The sequence below is a fragment of the Anguilla anguilla genome, chromosome 5 (genome assembly GCF_013347855.1).
Source record: "Anguilla anguilla isolate fAngAng1 chromosome 5, fAngAng1.pri, whole genome shotgun sequence".
NCBI lineage: Eukaryota > Metazoa > Chordata > Actinopteri > Anguilliformes > Anguillidae > Anguilla > Anguilla anguilla.
Window position 1 is genome coordinate 13,405,572 of NC_049205.1, and position 20,257 is coordinate 13,425,828.

A 20,257-nucleotide genomic window follows, 5' to 3' on the forward strand; every position below is an offset into this window, starting at 1 on the left:
TTACAATGAGAAACAGCACAAGAACACAATGTGAAATAATAACAAGAAATATCAGTACTATCTAAAGGACTGAAACACATGTCAGAGTGCAGGCCATAGGTATTTTGACAATGACACAACTTTTGTATTTTTTGGCTCTGTACTCCAGCACATTGGATATGAAATGAAATTATGAAAATGAGGTTTAAACAAACAACGTTGGTCCAAGTATGCTGTGCTTATTATGATTAAACAATGAAATCACAAGGTTAAAGTGCTTGAAAGTGCTAAATAAGATTTTTTTTATATATGATTTAAGCCAACCTTTTTTTCGTCACTATACTGGTCGTCCAATGAGCGTTACTGTTTTTTCCTGACCAATCAAAAAGCAGATACGATGGAACATAGCCACTGCACAACCAAAACACGGACATGTCTGCTCGGACTGGAATCCAGTATCTGTTCGATAAACCGATTTCTAAAATATTATACGGATATTAGATATTAGTATTTTAAATCGTGACGTTGAGTAACGTAGTCGCTATGCTGAGGCAGTTATGGCAGCAGCTGCAATGTATTACTTTATTCTCGAGTGTATACTTGGTGGCCGTGGCCGTGTTTTTAGCAGTGTTTTTCGTGTCACACAAATTTAAAAAACGAACATTCTCTAATGTTCCTCCCGGTCCGAAACCCTGGCCTTTGATTGGCAATTTTGGACAGTTTCTCATCCCAAGTTTTGTTTTGAAACGGCGCGGGGGTCGTACTGAAAAACGCGAACCAAGGAAATCCGTTTTTGTATCCCCACAAGTTTTTCTAACGGAACTGTCGAAAAAGTATGGCAGTATCTACAGCCTTTTTATTGGTAATCAACTGATAGTTATATTGACAGGCTACGAAGTCGTCAAGGACGCCCTCTCAAATCGAGCCGACGTATTTTCGGACCGACCTGATGTTCCCGTCGTAACTATTATGACAAAGCGGAAAGGTAAGTACTAAGTAGTCCTGTAGACACCTGCGAAATAGATCTGCTGCTATACGCAAGAAAAAAACGTTATCTGCAGAATATCTGGATTATGTCTACTTTGAATTTCTGTAGTGCACTCTAGTAACGTTTAAGCAGTCCTATCTGCTGTTGACCATTGTGTCGCCTTTGTCAGCTCTGTGAATATGTCCAATTCCATGGCACTACCCGGAATGTATATACATATTGTTTAATAAAATGTAGATATACTACTTCAGGTGTTGCCCAAAAGGATGGTAAGGCAATTTGTAAACACATGGAAAGCAGAATTATGTGAGATGGGACAATGTTGTTCACTTGAAATTCTGCTCCTAATTTCAGGTATAGTGTTTGCCCCCTATGGTCCCGTGTGGAGAAAGCAGCGAAAGTTCTGCCATGCAACTTTACGGAGTTTTGGGCTGGGCCGGCTGAGCCTGGAGCCCCGCATCCTGGAGGAGCTGGCAGTAGTGAAGAATGAGCTGCTGAGAATCCACGCAGAGGGAGAGGGGATGCCCGTTGACCTGACACCGCTCGTCAGCAACGCGGTGTCTAATGTGATCTCCTCCATTAGCCTCGGTCAGCGTTTCCACCACGGGGATTCCCAGTTCCGCTCGCTGCTGGAGCTCATGTCCAGGGGCCTGGAGCTCTGCATCAACAGCCCGGCCATCCTCATCAACGTCTTCCCCTGGCTGTACTACCTGCCCTTCGGTCCCTTCAGGGAAATCCGGCAGGTGGAGAGGGACATCACGGTCTTCCTGAAGGAAATTATCGTCCAGCACAGGTCCAGTTTGGACCCGGACAGCCCCCGTGACCTTATCGACATGTACCTGGTGGAGACGGCCCAGCAGCAACAGAGCGTAGGGGCGGGGGAAACCAGCTTCTCGGAGGATTATCTCTTCTACATCATTGGCGATCTCTTCATCGCCGGAACTGACACCACCACCAATACTGTGCTCTGGATGCTGCTGTACATGAGCGTATATCCAGACATTCAAGGTGTCTGACCCATAGTCTTATACCATGCGTATTGGAGGCAGTGATTTGCTATGCTATTCTGATGCATTGTAGGTACTGTAGTTTTGGATGGAGATGGATTGCAGCAGCACTAATTTTGTCATCAGCATTTTGGATCTCTTCTGATTGGCACAACTGGCTGATTAGATGTGATGTATGAATTAATGGCTAGTTTGCAAAATGATGAGAAACATCATATCCTGGTTTGTAACTAAATAGACACGCAGAGGGGGTTGCTTACCTTCCTTGGATGTTTCTCTTTGCTTCACAGAGAAGGTTCAGGCTGAGATTGATTCAGTTGTGGGGACAGACAGGGTCCCCTCGCTGACAGACAAGGCTAGCTGTCCTTTTACTGAAGCCACTATTATGGAGGTCCAGAGGATGACTTCAGTTGTTCCCCTGGCAATACCTCACATGGCCTCAGAGACCACAGGTGAGCACATCTACAGGGTTGCAGTGATAGGACACACAGTAAAGGGACAAATCAATCACATGTCATGAGATACATTTTTTTACAAACCCTTTTGTAATATATATGGGATGTAATAAAATAATACTTTTGATATATCAGAATATGTGAAAGTTTTTAAAGATCATCATTTAAAATCATGCATTTTTGCTAGCAAACAATTATTAGTCTTGTGACTGCACTTCCCTTATTACTTTATGACTGTGACTTTCTTAAAACCAAAAGTATCAAAGTGAAACAAAACTTTTGTAACCTCATCCCATTACATCCCGTTGTCTGTCATTTGCTGCACAGCTGTACAGGAAGTGAAAGAAGGTCTGTTTACCCTGTGTACCCTCTTGTCTTGTGACTGCACTTCCCTTATTACTTCATGACTGTAACTTTCTTAAAACCAAAAGTATCAAAGTGAAACAAAACTTTTGTAACCTCATCCCATTACATCCCGTTGTCTGTCATTTTCTGCACAGCTTTACAGGAAGTGAAAGAAAGTCTGTTTACCCTGCGTACCCTCAATAAGAATTTTCTTTTGGGGGTTTCCATATAGTGTTTCGAGGATACACAATCCCCAAGGGAACAGTGATTATCCCAAACCTCTGGTCTGTCCACCGAGATCCGACTGTGTGGGAAAACCCAGACGACTTCAATCCCGCCAGGTTCCTGGACAAAAATGGACAAGTTCTGAGAAAAGAATTTTTCATTCCATTCGGAATAGGTACTACTTCCGTTCTAGTTTCAGTGCAAGATATAATAAGCTATATGATGGTACAAATATATTATCGTAAGCAAGGTCATTTAATTTCTGTTATACAGATAAAAGGTAATGTATGCTTCTTTACAAAAAATGTAAATAAATGAACAAACCTCAGGGTAACCAGAGGTGGAATACTGCAGGTTAGAGCTTGGATTTAATCTTGACTATACCTGTATTGACTAGAGAGCAGTTCTACAGTGTGACACTTAATTTGCAGTCAAGGAAAAAAAAACATAGTAACAACCCCTCACTTGAATTAAAAACAGTAGTGTTCTCATGACAGAGGTGTAATTTCCTGAACGGTCACAACCTATACCTAATATTAGTGCTCATTCACCACGATAATGGCCTTTTTAAATGTCATCAGCCACAGAAATATTAAAGGTAAATGATGTTTTAAAATGGTAAATACTTTTGAATGTTGGTCATGAGGCCAGACAGGATCACACTGGTGTTGACGCATCTTCTGTTTCCAGGCCGCAGGCTGTGCATGGGCGAGCAGCTGGCTAAGATGGAGCTCTTCCTGATGTTCTCGAATCTGATGCAGGCTTTCACCTTCAGGCTCCCGGACGGCTTGCCACCGCCCTCCATGGACGGGCGATTTGGACTTACACTGGCACCTTGCCCTTACACTGTCCATGTGACTCCTCGTCGCTGAGACCTTGTGACTGCTATTAGTTACGGCAGTATATAATTATATTATTATTATTATTATTATTATTATTATTATTAGCACTTCTAGTAGTATTGGTACATGGTTGCTATTGCCACAAACTAGAAATCAATCAGCATTACACTTGCACCTTACCCTTGAAAAAAAACGTATTTTCGCTACTTTGAACATTGTTACAAATTTATCACTTTAAAACTTGACTTTTCATAGCAGTAATTCATCTGTGACAATGCTGCCAATTTTGACCTGCACCGACTTATTTTTGATAGATATGATTTTCACGTTGTGTTTTCACATAATCTTGTAGCAAACTTACTTTCTGGGCTGGTCCGTGGGTTATTCCGTGAATACCGATGGCTTATCTGGGAAGTGATATAACGTGTAGTGGACCAAACCAGGGGACTTTGTAGCAAGCAGGAAGTTATGGAGTGAAATCAGACAGGAAACTATCATATTGACAAGTGGTATGAGTAGTGGCCCTGTCAGATGAACTTTCTCCAGAAATTCTGACATGGTCCAGGAGACCAGACTGAAATATTCAGATTTACCATAAGACTGTGGGTCTATAAGACTTTCAGTTTGGTTTGGTATTCTTGCACTTTAAAGCTGTGTGATTGTGATATTTTTTTAAAGATTGTTGCAATCACTATGAATGACTGTTTGACTGATGACTCCTAAGGCTCATTGTTTTCAGTTTATACCGATTTTACCGCAGGACGGCTTGGAACAAGCTTCCAGAAAATGTTGTTATTTTTGTGATATGACTTTCTCCTGAATTTTTGCATTAGGCTATTTTTTCAACTGATTTTCATCTATTTTTTTAATATATAAAATAAACTGCTAAATTCTGCTAAAATAAAAACTGGAAACAATGGCACCTTAGACCACCTCAAGACTGAAACTTAAATGTGCTTGGATTAACAGGCTTTAGTGAAACCATTGCTGTTTCATTTAGAATTCTGTTCCACTTTGAATGTGCTCAGGGAAAGTGGTATTATCAATTAAGACTGACGGTAATATTTCATTCTCAAATGCTTTTCCTAATGTACTTTAATATATTTTGGCTTTCCTGTTAAGTTCAGCCAGATTTGCTATTGAGTGAAGTAATGATCTGCCGCTTTACCAAGTTCTAGAACTGCCTTTTCTTACCTAAGGCCGTAGCTTTTAATAAAGTGTTGCCCACTTGACTACCAGTTCAATGATTGGTCATTTTGCTATGACATTAAAATAGTGAATATTTAGAAAATTAAACAATGAATTGAAAACAGCTACTTACATGATTGTATAGCTCTTTGTAATCCCTCTTTTTATGTAGTGCTGTGCTGAACGTCTCCGTGAAAAGATCGTAATTGGCTAAATCTGTCATTTAAAATAAAACTACTCCATACAAATCCAGGTGACCCTGACAAATTATTTTCCTTACATGTAGTTTACATATAGCATAGTTAAAGTTTAAATAAATTAAATAAAAGAATAGCTTGGAATATTATACGTCTTTATGGTTTAGCCTAAGTTGCTAACAAGATATTGCGAACTTGCATTGGTCACCAAAGGACAGTGAACTTTGGGTTTTTGGCATGTGTTCTGCTTTGTATAAACAGCACCGTCCTACCTCTCTCAACACGAACAATCGCATGTCATGCCTTTATGTATCAGGTAATATAATGTGAATCGCTCACAAAATTCCAAAACACAACAGCCACGTAGCTAGCACATTTTTGGTTGCATTTTTTTTTTGTATCATCGATTGTCTTGGACAGCATTAATGAACTGGCTGCGTCATATGCGCAAACAGGCTGAAAAACCAACGGGTCAAAAGTAAAGAGGGATAATTTTATAATACTGAGGCTTGACTGAGAACCAGATAAGAAAAGCATAACACGTAGTTATTTCTATATATCTTTTGGATAAAAAAGATGACACTCATTTGGGACAACTGCTGTCTAATGTCAGCCAGCGATCACATTTTAGAATTGTGTTAAAGGTCATGAATGGGATTGAGAGATCACGTGACCATGAGTTCGGTGACCTTCTTGTGCAAAATAAACGGCGTGTAGTGTGTGTAGCAGTCTTCCGTGCCGTTTACAGCAGGTTTACACTCAGTATATCATGGCTTTCGTGACACATCGATTTATTAGAACGATCTCCTCCACCACTGTACGGAATGCGGCGATTAAACATGTTACGATCATTGGAGGTGGACAGATGGGTGCAGGCATTGCACAGGTACAGTCATGTTTGGCTAACTTTTCACTAGATCTAGTTAGCTCACTTGATAAGAATAACGATCAGAAACCATCTGGCTGCAGCTCAAGCATGTCTTAAGGCCGGCTTGTATGATCTCAGTATTAGCTAGCTAGCTAGCTACTTTGCTTGCTTGCTTGCTCGTTCACAAGTTTGCCAGTAGCTAAGTGAAAACGTAGTTAGCTAGCTAGCTAGCTAGCTAACTGTCACGATTTGCCTAAATATTGTCATGTCTACGGATTATGTCATCAGTCAGTTTCGGTAGATGTGATTCCAAACTTTTGTTTTCGTGTTCCAGATTATGTTCCTTCATTGTTTTCGTTTTCTCAGATAGCAAGTTGGCTAGCTAAATATCAGTAACGTTAGTCTAGTAAGACTGAGTGACAACGTTAGCCTTTAGTCGACGTAGTTTAGATTTAGAAGCTGTGATTTCTTGAATGGATTATAATTTATCTAACGTCTGATCATACTTATTATAACTGCTGAATATAACCTTATGCATGCATTTATTCGCAAGCGTCTTCACATGGCGTTGGTAGACATTTGATTTGAACTCACTGCCATTACTAAGCTCAATTTCCTTGTATATTTTTGCTGCACGAGCACAGGTCACCTTATTTTCATTAGTTGGTGGCGTTCGCTTTTATGAATGAAGATAATATGACATTGACCGTGAACTATTTAAAACACGTGCTTTGCATGTGCTTTGAAAGAACACTGAAAGTCTAAGATGATGATAATGGGTTTCCAATGAAGTTACAGATCTGACATTGAACGCCATCCCTCTTTGTAAGGTTGCTGCAGCCACAGGCCACTCGGTGGTGTTGGTGGACACTTCCGAAGAGATCTTGAAGAAGTCCGCCAAAGGCATTGAGGGCAGTTTGAAAAGAATCGCCAAGAAGAAGTTTGCAGACAAGCCAGAGGTCAGTTTCTCATGAGCACATGAACATAGAGCTTTGGCCCAGTAATAACCAGCAATAATGTGCCATATTACTTCCTTGTTACTGTACTCTACCGTCTGACTTTATTTATTTATTTATTTATTTATTTATTTATTTATTTATTTATTTATTTATTTATTTATTTATTTATTTATTTATTTATTTATTTATTTATTTATGTATAGTGCATGATTATTTTTTAACTCTAGGCTTTTTGGATTTCTGAATTTGATATTAATGAATGGGTGTCTGCTCTCGGTGCTTCTCTGGGTGCTCCAGGCAGGAGAAGAGTTCATTCAGAAGGTGATGAAGAATGTGACGACGAGCACAGATGCCGCATCAGTGGTTTCTGGCACTGACCTGGTGCTGGAGGCCATAGTGGAGAACCTCAAGGTCAAGCAAGGCCTCTTTGGTAGTCTGGACAAAGTGGCCCCTGAGTGAGTCCCCTTTTTCTGTTCATCTTTATGGAAACTTCCACATAATGTTCATGCAGTCCCATGCAATGTGTGTGATTATCATGGTACAATGCACATACTATTCAGAGTAATTAATGACACAATATTGGTTTAGATAATGGTTATATACATGAGGTTTCTGAAGCCTGTGTAATACTTCAGTACCTTTTATAGTACTTGTATGTGATATTTCTTACTGTAATGCATAACATTAGAGTAGAATGCAGTAAGCTGTAACTTTTCAGACACCTGACATCACAGTAATACCTAAGATAAATGTTATATGAGATGTTTCTGAGACAGAAATACTTAAGATAATCATGGTATATTTGAGTTGTATCCCCATAATCCTTACTATATTTCAGATGATAGTTGTATAAACTATGTTTCTGACCAGCTGTTGCATTTATTTTCTGCTGTTCGTCAGGCACACTATATTTGCAAGCAATACCTCATCTCTCCCCATCACTGACATTGCCAGCTCCACAGCCAGGCTGGACCGGTTTGGAGGTCTGCACTTCTTCAACCCTGTTCCCTTGATGAAACTGGTGGAGGCGAGTTTTACCTTTTCGAACATATGCACAGGCAAATCTCAGAAGATTATCAATGAATTTTTTTATTTAAAAAAATACCCAATTTAGTTTTCATATTTGCCACCAGCAAGGATAAAAATAAAATAAAAACGCTATTGAAGAAGTTTACAAAGACAAGGCTTTCTCACAGACTTGGGTACAGACCAGTTGCACATGAATCTATGAACCCCCTGTGATGAGTGGAGTGTTTCCCACAGATTGTTACGATGACCAAAAGATATTGATGTTATTTTAAGTGCAAGCAGATTGATGCTTGCTCTGTTTAGGTCGTCCAAACGCCGATGACGAGTCAGGCCACCTTCGATGCTCTCCTTGACTTCAGCAAAGCTTTGGGAAAACATCCAGTGTCTTGCAAAGTATGTATATATTTTTAATTAAGATATGTTCTTAAAACACCATTATCTTTTTGTCATGTTTATTCAGTTAACTGCACGGGTGTTTACCTCTGTGTGCTATATGTGATAATTTGTATTTTGGAAGGACACTCCTGGATTTATCGTGAATCGCCTCCTGGTGCCTTACATGATGGAAGCGATCCGACTACACGAGAGGGGTACACTTGACTGCTGATTGTACTTTTTGTATTTTTTCTAATAAAAACACATTTATTAAAAAGCACCTCTTCACAGAACGTTTCCATGCATATATCTGGTCCCTGTGTCAATATGACATTCTTTTTAGCATTATTGATGTTGGTGCAGTTGGCCTGCTAGTGCCAAATGTGTTTTTACCACTACACCTACAAGGCCTGAATGTGCAAGTGAAAAAAAAAAAGAAAAAAAAAAACAAAACATTATTTTCCTGCTGAATCTCTTCTTCACTCAGGCCATGGGTCAAAGGAAGACATTGATGTGGCCATGAAACTTGGTGCCGGCTACCCCATGGGCCCGTTTGAGCTCCTTGATTACGTTGGACTGGACACTGCAAAATTCATCATTGACGGTGAGTTGTAGTGGATATTGTAATTACCAACAAGAATGTGATGTTACTGTTGCCTTTCCCTGAAAGGAATAGTGATAAACTGTATTTATACTTATGTTTAACCTTAAATGCAAAAGGTGCAAATAAAACTGCCAAATACAATTCTATTTGTGTTGTAAGAACCCCCTCAGCTATGCCAAACAACAGAAGTATTATGGAGAACCAAAAGTTTACATAATGCTGATCCAGTAGGATGTTTTGCAACTGAGCACGGTCTCTTTATCACACCTTGTCATCACCTTGTTTTCTTTTGGGGGTCTGATATGGGGCACCTTCTGTAAACCACCCTGCCTGTACATTGCATTGCATCAGTATCAGAGTGCAAGGTTCAGAGCCTTAGCTAGCATTTTTGGTATGTGGCAACCGTGTTTAGCTATTTATCTTAAAATATACTTTGTGAACGCTCAGTGATTTATTTTGCAAGGATTGCGCAAATTGAGTCTTGGGATTTCCCATAATGATTTTTTTTTTCAGATTTGAAGGCTGCTTTTGTTGATGTTATCATCGACTGAGAAAGAATGTTGTCCTCATTCCAGTTTTACCTCTTACTGATGTTACTGCGGTGTGGTCTCCATTCCAGGCTGGCATGCTATGGAGCCTGAAAACCCGCTGTTCAGTCCGAGCCCCATGTTGAACAAACTGGTGGAGGAGGGGAAGTTCGGGAAGAAGACCGGCGAAGGGTTCTATAAGCACAAGTAACACTATAAGGCACGACCAGCTGCTGAGCATTAGTGATCAGCCTGAGGTAAATTTGCACTAGCCCACAGCTGGAGGCCAAGGAAGTCAAAGGCTGTATTGTTGAAATAGTGAAAATTCAGGTGCAACACAGAGTGCCTTCCTGAACAACGTAACTGTTGTCATTTGGTACACATGTATGAGAATGAGTCTTTCTATCATGAAATTTAATATGAAATTAAAGGGATTTTTTTTGTCAAATGTCTACTGCTTATTGTTAGTAATGTGTCCACATACGCATACACTCGACTACAGTGAAAAATGTGATCCTCCACAATTTGAAGAGGAGCACAGTACATGATGATAACACAAGAGGGAGTCAAAATACCAAAATGTGAACTTTTTTATTTACCCAGGTGTGGGACGTTTTTGCAAATGCGTTGCTTTTTTATTGTAAATGTATACATACCAAGATACTTTAAATGTACCGTATCACAGTCAATCTTATCATAAATATATTTCAAGAATTACTTAAAGAAGCTGCTTTTGTGACAGTGGAGTTCGGACAGTTGTGTGATAGAGGGAATAAATGTATAACTTGTGGGAGGAGGGAACTGGCATGATCTCTGAAGTTAATCGATGCCAAGCTTGTGCATTCAAAGTTAACTGTCAACCGTTTTATAACTGGGTGTGATGTGAAAATGACTGCAGTGGCAAACAGGTTTTTTGATACAAATACATTGCCAAATATAACCAGCTGTGGTTATGCTTCACTTTCACACATGTGCACACAGCTTATTTTTGTACTTGGTTTGGGTGCTTTCAAAATGACTACGCAAAATTCAAAACAATTACTTCGCAATCATTTCCCCCTTTTCCTCATTCCTTCATGAAGGAAGCATATTAATGTATTTCCTTGTAAATGCCATCCACAATAAAATGCATAAATTTGTTACTGAGCCTATCATATCCTGTAGATCTCTTCAGATGTAATCCTAGGCAACAATAGCCTTAGAATTTACGAAAGAGAAAGGTGCCATTCTTGGTTTAGACCATTTCGGTTAAGCACACCTTTTAAAACTGAGGCTGTAGTCACTCCCAGTCAATGGCTGGACTCCTGCCAATTCTGAAGACAGTCAGACTCCTGTAATGTGTATGGAAGGATTTAAATCAATAATTGTGTGAACCTTTCAGGAGTTGCTGTAGTACTGCACACTTTCCTCTTTTGGGTTGAATGACCAGTCCAGCTTCTCATGGTCAGCGTCTCCCAGCATCATCTGTTATGGGTACTGCAAACAACCAAAAGAGCTCTTTTTGGAAGTAAAAGTAGGCTGAGCTCAAACAAGAAGGGGTTCTTAATACTTAATATCATTCATATTAGTGAAGTGTGCTATTTACTCAATTATTCAGGTAAATTGTTTTAACAGTTATAAATGAATTTCATAGCAAATGCACTTAAGTGCTATTAATTTACCGCTAGGCTTTGAATTCAAACCTGGTGCAGCATTAAACAGCATGTGCTATCAGCTGTAGCACAATGAGTGAAATATTTCTACAATCAAAAATGTAATCGGTTATAAATCCTGTTAGGTAAAGAAAACAGTATTTTATTCTTTTGACAAAATTGGACAACCCAAAATTTACATAATGAGCTCCCTCAGGTGAGCAATAAAGGCATTGTTGAGAACAACACTAGATAGTTTTTTTTCACATTATGATACTAATTAATGGAATAGTTTACCAGAAGAAATAAGCATAGACCTCCGGCTTGTTCAAGATCAGGATTCAGTGCTTGGCCCCCTATTGGATATTGGTAAAAATTCCTGGCTGTATGGAGCAGAATGGCCTGCTCTTGACAATGAACTGTATTGGGTTTTTTTTACCACTAGATGACACTGTTGACACATAAAATAATGTGCTACGTGTGCCCCTATTGATGAGCACAAGATGTCATAATACTGAACATTTAATTATGTGTGAGTGTGTGTTGGTTGGAGGGGCAGGGCATATTTAATAAAACTGAGCAATACAAATTACAAAAACTAAACCCTTATAAGCAAAAGTGATAGATTTATGACAAACATTTTGAAGTTCAGAAATAACTCAAGTCAATGCTGCCTCTTTTATTTTTTCTTAAAAAAACAAAACAAAACATGTTTAAACACATATCAAATGTGACGACTTGGGAGCAAAGTGCTGTACCAAGGTGACAGAGATTCAAAAATAAGACATAGGGTAAAAATGCATTAATCAGTAATTAAATCAGTAAGACATTACAGAAAAGCTTGCATGGAATAAACATGGCAAAAGGACCACACTATTAACTACTAGAAAGAGAAAAGATGTACATTGCAATAAAATAAAGGCAGCCAAGTGCTGGGGTTAATATATATTTATATATATTTGTTTCATTTTCAGTTTATAACAACAAAATATAGGCTTCTGAACACCTACTTCCTGTCTTTGTCCAAACATCACCTGCAAAAATACAAACACAGGTAACCAACATATTCTGAAATGTTTATTATTTTTTTAAAAGTACACATACTGAACTCTATTGTACATATATTCAGAAGACTCAGAAGTCACTATTTGTTACAAATAGTTTTCAAAAGGACCCTTTTTTCATTTCTGCAATTATGCTTCAATTTGACAGGAAAACGAAAAGAAAAGCTTTTCTCCAAAGCTTATTTTAAAATATTCTGATATAAAAATAAAAAATAACAACAAAAACAACAACTGAAAATATACATCAATGAAACAATAAAAAAACACAAGTTCAAAAATACAACAAAAAAAAAATCATTAAAACGTTTGAACCTAAAATAAAAGCTTGTCATTGGCAATGATCATTTTGTGCACCGATGTGGACTTTTAAAATGTAATTTTTGGGTTTTGGGTCTCCTTGAGAGTACATACATTCCCGTGTTCCCCACGACAGTCTCGAGAGCTGAAACCGAGATGGGCGGAGCTTCTTGGGCGTGATTTCAAAAGTCCAGAGGGAATGAGGCTGACGGGGCGGCGCGAGGGACACAGTGGGACCAAACAACAGGACAGAGGTGTCACATGACTTAGAATAACACACAAACAGCCCTGCGGACTGGACAGAGACTCCGGGGGCTGTACTCAATGAGGACCAGTGACTGCGAGAAAAAAACAAAGCATTTCCTGCGAACGTGTTCGCTCGTGCGTGTGTGTGCACTAGTACGGGTCTTTATAGCTGTGACTGTCTTTGTTTAGCGTGGGGTGTCCAGGGCGACGGCCACAGGAGGAACGTGTCGTCGATTGCGAGGGTCCTCTCGGGTTGGTGGTCGTGTGGGATCTAGCAGGCTTCCATCTCTGGAAGGGGGCCCGTAGCTGTTGCCTTCGCTTTGCGTGATGGGAAACCATAGCATTTTGCTCCTACAGGACAAAGAGGCATACGAGATAAACATATATAATACATTATAAAATATTAAAATAGATGGGTTAACAAATTCATGACTGTCCATGACCCTCTCTGCAACTGTGCAGCAAAATGTCAACGGAATGCATGAAATATCTCCAGGACAGCAATATAGCAGCACACACAATCAGAATCAGAGGGGCAGGCCTCTTCCTCAGAACCTTCCTGCCTTTAATGTCTGATGTTTTGAAAGGGGAGGGGGAGGGAGGGAGGGAGGGTCTGGCAGATGGAACGGTTGCGGTTTTTGGGGGTGTGTGCTCATTGCTTTTCTTCTGACTGGGAAGACGGTCAATGTGACACAGACAGGATTCTGCTCTGAGACACACCCAGGCTCCCTTTTTGCATTCACATACTGATATGGGCCTTTGTGCCTGGCACTTTCACAATACAGCAACTAACAGCAAACCACGTTCAGTTAATTTCCATTAAAAAACCCATTGATTCATTTCCCCAATGTACTGAGTTAAAAAAAAAAACAATCCAAAAGCCAAAAGCCAGTTTTACTTAATGATCTTATCTATAACACATGCAATATGAACTCAACTTGACCATTTTCAGCTGCTAGACTTTAACTTGAAGAAAACACTTGATCAAAGTCAAAAGTGAAGACCACGCCTGTCTGTTTCAGGACAACAGCTTTGATTTGACACTGTAAGTGGCAGTACTACAATTCAACCCCAGAAGAACCTGCGCTGACACAGGGGTCACATGTTTCAAGAGTCGGTCATGAGTTTTTTAGAGACCAGCTGGTCCGTTCTGCTGCCCCCCCCCCCCCCCCACAGTCTGGATGAAAGGGGCCAGCGCCAGGGCTACCGTTCCTAGTGGGAGCTGACCCTGAGCCGTGGTACGGGCGGGGCGAGGGCCCCCTCCTCTCTTCCCACGTGGTGATTGCCCCTCGAGCGGCACTTCCTGGGAATGCTGACCCTCCGCCGCAGATGAAACAGGCCGGACTTCCTGTCGGGAAGGAGGTCGGGGCTGACTTCTCTCACCCTGCCCGATGCTAACGGCGGGGCCCGAGGGCTTCTCCCCATTAGCGCTCAGGAATGCCGGCTGCCCGCGCAGGAAGTGGAACGCTCCACTGCATGGTCCTCCCGCGCGCGCAAGGGGGGGGGGGTTAAGATAACCGGCACACCCCATGTCTCTCCAACTCATGATTCACCTCCACCGGCGAATCAACCAGCTAGACCGCTCCCTGCCTCCTGTCTCCCCTCTCTCTCTTCTTTTCTTTCCTTTTCTGCTGTCTTTTAAAAAAGCTCTGGTCTCCTCTTTGGTTAAAATGTGCCGAGAAAAGCTTTGTAAATAAATAAAATAAGGGAGTAGCCCTTTAGGTGTTTCAGCATGTAATGGAATTTATGATGAACCACCATTTATGATTTGGGGAAAAAAGGAGGGAAAAACATTTTCTCAGATCTTTCCAGAAAGGAAATACCACAGCATTTATATGTTGTTCCACTTTTCATGCTCAGTCATCATGGTTCACATTTTCTTCATTCCAGAGTAATTTCTTTAAAAAAAAAACCACCAAAAATAAAGCTGTGAAATGAGCAGGTCATTCATTCCCGACAGGAATGCAAAGTGCTGAATGTCAAGTGTGATATTTATTATTTCTGAGCCATTTGGAAAATGTTCCTAACGCAAAGCAGGGTAAACCTTCCTGGGATAAATCTTTACAAGATTCTTCAATGTCAGGAAAGAAGTAAACAGCACTCAGATATGACATTCAGACATTCATATGCATGTACAGAGCCCAGATATTTGGTAACCTCTTAAACCTCATGCTGAACATTTATGAATACCTCTTTAATCATCCGCCTCATAGAAAGCATAGAGCACTCTCAATAAAATATAATCTGTTCTGAACCAGGAGAGACAGAGAGCAAATAAATGGAATGATAAAAGTGCACCTGGAAGTTGATGTTTTAAAACAAGATCTTTTAATTATCTCAGACAGTTAATTACAGCCTGAAGACACAAACACTGAAGGGGAAACCCTGAGCCACTATGTCTCGATACCTTAACTCCTAGAACAAAAGTCACATGGATCCAGGTCTCGGGGCCTTGGAAACTCTAGCAGACTGTAATGGGATGAGGGGGGAGGCAGAGGAGGAGGGGGGGGGGGGGGTGTTGAAAGGAAAGCAGTAATCCAGGGCTGAGTCTGAGGAGCGGTGACGCCTCGCGAGCGGGGATCCGTCCCCCCCCCCTAACCACAGGCATGCGCCGGGGAGGCAGGGGATTGCCCACATCTGAGGTCCCTCTGGGTGGGGGGTGAGGGGGGTGGAGTGGGGCGGGGTGGCGAGGCCAGGCACGGCGTGTCCCTGCACAGCCCGAGCTCCCAGCCCACAGCCGCACAATCAAAGAGCGCCGCGGCGGCTCTCTCTTCTGCGCCCCGGCTTCAAAGGCCCAGGCCGGGACCCGCAAGGGGGACGGGAGGGGGAGGGGAGGGGAGGGGAGGGGAGGGGGGCGTGGACCCGGGCTGGGGGGGGGGGAGTGGAGGAGTGGAAGCACTGCCCACTTTTACAATAGGAGACAGATTTGTTCTGGAAATAAGCTACAATCGCCAGAGCAGAGCACTGCTTGCGTTTTCTCCTCCCTTCTCTTTCCCTTTTCCTCTCCCTCTCCTCTCTTTCCTTCTCCCTCCCCTCTCCTCTTTTCCTCTCCCTCTGCCCTCCCTCACCTCGGCCCTTTTTATCCATGGACAGCAATAACAGCGGGGTGCCATGGGGTCAATCCACAACCTGATGCTCACGGATTGTGGAGCCGCTGGGGTGGGCGGTGGGGGAAGCGGGGCGTGGAGGGGCGACAGCACACACACACACCCAGGGGCTGTACCAATCGCTACCAGTGCAGACAGTCCACTTCACAGCACAGCTGGATTCAGCCACAGCGCAATAAACCCCACAGAATTCAAGTAGGAGATACGACCACAGTTGGCTTGCAGCTACGATATCTCTGCGCATGGCATATAGGTGCTGGGGCCAGATGAGGTGAAACTGGAGCAAATGAGAGGTCAGAGAAATAAGATTGCCAGGCTTGTCTTAAGAAGGAAAGATCTGTAAAATTCAGCGCTAAGGGTGGCTCCATACTCTTTCAAAACGGGTGCCAATATTAAATTCATAACCCTCCAATAAGTCAATTGACACCGATGACACAAAGAATTAACAGCCTGTTACATATGGCTATAGCCAGCTAGAAAAAGAGCTAAAAAACAGACATGTGTACCAAAAACAAGCCTTAATACACAGATATAACAACATGAGGGGCATGCCAACATAGAGAAGCTCCAAAGAACAGATTTACCCCTCAAACAATGTACCTTCAGATTAATAGCTTTAAACCAATGTGAAACCAAAAAAACAATTCTACCTCATTAACTCTCTGATATGGCAGAGGAAGAAATGATGACATTTAAATGTTTTAGAATCAATAAAGGCAAAATGTTTTATTATTTCTTGTTCATGAAACATGACTTCATCTTTGTCCCATCTATCAGAATTCCCTCACTTAAAGAAGCAGTAGACAGATTCAATCACAACCAATGTAAAAAGAAAGCTGGCGTGATCACACATCAAAACATAATGCACTGCTGGAAATTTTTGTCCAACTAACGCTCACTCATTTAATGTCCTGTGTCAAGTTTATTGTAACCCTGGGAGGAGTCTCATTTTTTAAAAACTATATGAATTGTATTAACATGGATACACACCATCACAATGACTTAGAATGAAGGAGGACAAAGAGACAAAAAAAGTTCATTTAGGGAGGTTTTCTGGAGCCTCAGCTAAACTAACCTCAATCCAGCTCATAGGATATGCATAAATTGAGAGCTTTTGAATTGCTCCAGCATTCTTGGCATTATGCATATGAGTTTAAGGTTGTCACAATGAATCAGCTAGGTCCTCTCTCAAGACTCGACGAGGTATTGCTAATTATTGGATCAGAGCTGGGGTGCTTTGAGTTGAGCTTTCTTATTTAAAAAAAAAAAAAAAACAGAATCTAAAAACTGCAACTGTTCCAATTTAGGTTCAGAAGGAGTCACTAGGCCATCTATCAATAAAGCCTCCAGCCATCCTCTAGCTCCCTTGATTTAATTAAAGAAGCAGACGTGTCCCGTTGGTGCGACTTTAGCAGGAGAGGGAAATGGAACGGAATGCATAAAAAAGCCCCTGGCTAACCCGGCCAATTATGCAGAATCTTTATGCTCAGCTATTTACTTCACTTTAATCAACTAACGCCAATGTATGAGAAAAAAAAGAAAAAAAAACACTAATCTTGGTGGCTCCCTGATTCACGTTTAGAGTTAATCTACTCTGGAGCAAATCTACTCTACCCAATAACTTGATGGGTTTTTTAGGAAATAATCATTTACAAGAAGCGTTTTGCTGGCATTGAGCTACAGTTTGGACTGGCAGCGATTTCAGTTTATACAGATCAACTCTAAGGGGCGTCCAGCTCTCCTAGAAAGGACAGATTTCTTACACAAGAGAATAAAACTAGTCAAAATCACCAAAACATGGAGGTACACACCTTTCCTCAGGAAAACGATTCTAATCACGGTATCCTTGGTTTTCACAGCTGGAATTACAGTTCTGGACCATGGATTTTTGCACATCATCACACAATCTGGTATAATGTGACACAGTGTGCATGTCACTAAAATCTCTAAACTGCCCATTTACCAATTGTTTTGTTTCTAAGATATGAAAAGTATTTGAATCTCATTTTATTAGTGTGCAGTTTATATTATTTAATGATGACAATAATAACCCCATAATTAAGGTTCTCTGATTATTAATTTAGTGCTTAACCACAGACCAAACAAACACAATCCTTCACCCACATCAATGGCAATTTCCAGCCATGCAAAGCCATCACAAGGGCATTAACTGAACATCTCTCTACAGTACTTACCCTGAGATAAATCAGTCCACTTAGCGGATACAACGTGGTCATTACATATTTAGTTCTTCAGACATACAGCCAGGCCAATTATTACATAGCCCACTGAAACCATTGACATTTTCCGTCCTAATATTGACTTACCATACATTTCAATAGGATGGATTTTAAGGTGGACTTTTAGGATTAGTCTGGAAATGCACATTTGTCACATTTAGCATTTTGAACAACGCATCAATTTGTTTAGGTTATTAATCTAAAGCAGAGTGAAAGGTAATTGACGTTGCTTCTCTTACCACTGTTCAGATGTACGCTGTTTTCATTCTCTGTCCGGTACCTGCAGAAAAGTGGATCTTTAACATCTGCTGCCTTTCAAACAAGTACAGTACACGTTCTGCGAGGCCTACTGTGCAGAGAAGAGGAGCCGGGATGTTCCCAGTGACAGTCAACACGTTAACACATGACGCTAGGCTAAAGTCACACCACAGAGCTACAGGGCTCAGAGCAAACAGAATACACACTTCCGTGTGGTGGCCAGAGGGCATCGGTCGAGATTTTGGATGAATACGGTGCGAGGCCCGTAGCAGCAGACTGGACTGTTTACAGACTGATCTTGAAGTCAGTGCACTAAAAATGGACCAGTGTAGCAGGGTGGTACACTCCTGGCAGGACCCAGCAGCACAGTGAAATCTATAGGCCACATCCATGCAGTTCTTATACTGGACACTGCTTCCTCTGCACCACCCCAAAAATGGCAAGGCAACACACTAACATGGCAGTGCTGCAATGCACAGCATTAGCTCACTGTTAGCTCACCACTTGAGCTAACGGCCCAGCCTGCAAGCACACATCGGCCCACTGTCGGCACATCTGTCGACCCACTGAGCATTTTGCAAATATGGCGGTTAGCCATCAAGGTCATAATGAGGATGTTTGGAACTGTTTAGAGAAGACAAAGGAGTTGTTGACTGGTCTTGCCGCTGCTCGAGCAGTGAACTTAATGCCACTTTTTGGTAAACACTGGTGCGCCGACAGCTGTTACCAATGGTGGTTTGATAGGTGCTGGCTTGCTGGGACTTTTGAGGTTTAGAAAGGGGAAAAGTAATAGCAGTCACCTGAAGCCGCCTCCTGGATCTTCTCCCTCTTCCGCTTCTTCTTCTTTCCCTATAAAATATCCAGGTGAACGCTTAAAGTGTGGCTCCAGCACTCACATTCACTAGACCACTTCCTGCCGTTTGCCATGTTTACTTGCTTACCCTGCTGGACACCCTGGGCACTGACACCTTTGCATTTTGACTACTGACTTAATTGGAAAGAGTATGGAGACAACAGCCCTTGTGTGCTGACTCTGAATCCGTGCAATTCAAATAATTGTTGCTATGATTAGCATTGGATTAGCTGATCTTGGGTCAGTGATTATGAGACGAATGCCTTCAACGCTTCAGCTTTTTTACCTTCAGCGCTCTATGCTAACATCAGATTTCACCTATTTAACACCCTATGCAACTGATACACTGAACAAAACTATGCAACTATGATTGCCAATATTAACGATCATAACAAAAAGGACAGGAACGCTGGCCTTAACTTAATTTCCATGAAGACTCCCAAAATGGGTCTAGCAAGCCGTCTAATTTATTCTGGATTTACAGCTTACTGCAATCCACAGGGAATAACTATAGGTGTAGATAGGAGTACACAAAGTCACATTTAGTAAAATATGAGGCACGGTTTGGTCTCCTGCTGCAAATTCTGATAATCCACTTATTCTGGAGTTAATCCGCGTTGCGGTTGTGGTACTCGTCAGACAGCATGAGCGGCAGGTTTGTACTGTGTATAAAGCAGCAGCGATCCGTGCAGTCTGCTTGGAGAGCAGCACCAATACTGTCCGTTTCTGTTGCTAGGCAATCACTTTCAATAAAATAAGCTGCTTCTCTGAGTTCATTTTTGGCTGATCTGTACGTGGCGCAAAATATTGAAATATATATCAAAGTGAAATATTGTTTTTGTGTTTCCACATGATTGTTTTATTAAGTACTTGCAAAAGCATATCCTGTGACGGAAATATGGGACGTGCAATAGTTGATCATTTTCCTTTGGTTCATTCGATGAGGTGAAATTTGAACATAGGTGCCAGTCAG

General features: G+C 41.4%; 3 protein-coding genes and 1 long non-coding RNA gene across 8 annotated transcripts in view; 2 read left to right on the plus strand and 2 right to left on the minus strand.

Annotated features, from left to right (window-relative positions):
- The first annotated feature begins 367 nt into the window (after positions 1-367).
- Positions 368-5,073, plus strand: LOC118227601 (cytochrome P450 2U1). Its single transcript, XM_035418233.1, has 5 exons — positions 368-964; positions 1,322-1,975; positions 2,265-2,426; positions 3,007-3,174; positions 3,690-5,073. Exons 1-5 carry the CDS (start codon positions 523-525, stop codon positions 3,869-3,871), a joined length of 1,608 nt encoding a protein of 535 aa, XP_035274124.1. The 5' UTR covers positions 368-522; the 3' UTR covers positions 3,872-5,073.
- LOC118227604 lies at positions 1,500-5,602 on the minus strand. 2 transcript variants are annotated; one of them, XR_004765304.1, is made up of 4 exons: positions 5,163-5,602; positions 3,626-3,884; positions 2,970-3,119; positions 1,500-2,436 (listed from the first exon to the last, which is right to left on the minus strand). It is a non-coding gene; the product is annotated as an uncharacterized LOC118227604 (long non-coding RNA). The 2 variants fall into 2 exon arrangements; XR_004765305.1 differs by lacking the exon at positions 5,163-5,602 and having other exon boundaries at positions 2,961-3,119; positions 3,626-3,762.
- A 288-nt stretch (positions 5,603-5,890) lies between these two features.
- hadh (hydroxyacyl-CoA dehydrogenase) lies at positions 5,891-10,040 on the plus strand. Its single transcript, XM_035418238.1, has 8 exons — positions 5,891-6,112; positions 6,925-7,053; positions 7,351-7,508; positions 7,954-8,080; positions 8,386-8,475; positions 8,600-8,672; positions 8,945-9,061; positions 9,681-10,040. Exons 1-8 carry the CDS (start codon positions 5,996-5,998, stop codon positions 9,797-9,799), a joined length of 930 nt encoding a protein of 309 aa, XP_035274129.1. The 5' UTR covers positions 5,891-5,995; the 3' UTR covers positions 9,800-10,040.
- A 1,838-nt stretch (positions 10,041-11,878) lies between these two features.
- Positions 11,879-20,257, minus strand: part of lef1 (lymphoid enhancer-binding factor 1) — a 42,923-nt gene continuing 34,544 nt past the window's right edge. Inside the window, exons 9-11 of one of the 4 annotated variants that reach the window (XM_035416544.1) lie at positions 19,232-19,280; positions 18,413-18,453; positions 11,879-13,177 (exon numbers count right to left, since the gene is read on the minus strand). In XM_035416544.1, coding sequence (XP_035272435.1) covers positions 18,419-18,453; positions 19,232-19,280 — 84 coding nt within the window. In that variant the 3' untranslated portion in view covers positions 11,879-13,177; positions 18,413-18,418. The remainder of the gene's footprint in view (positions 13,178-18,412; positions 18,454-19,231; positions 19,281-20,257) is intronic. The other 3 variants (XM_035416547.1, XM_035416546.1, XM_035416548.1) reach the window with 3 other exon arrangements.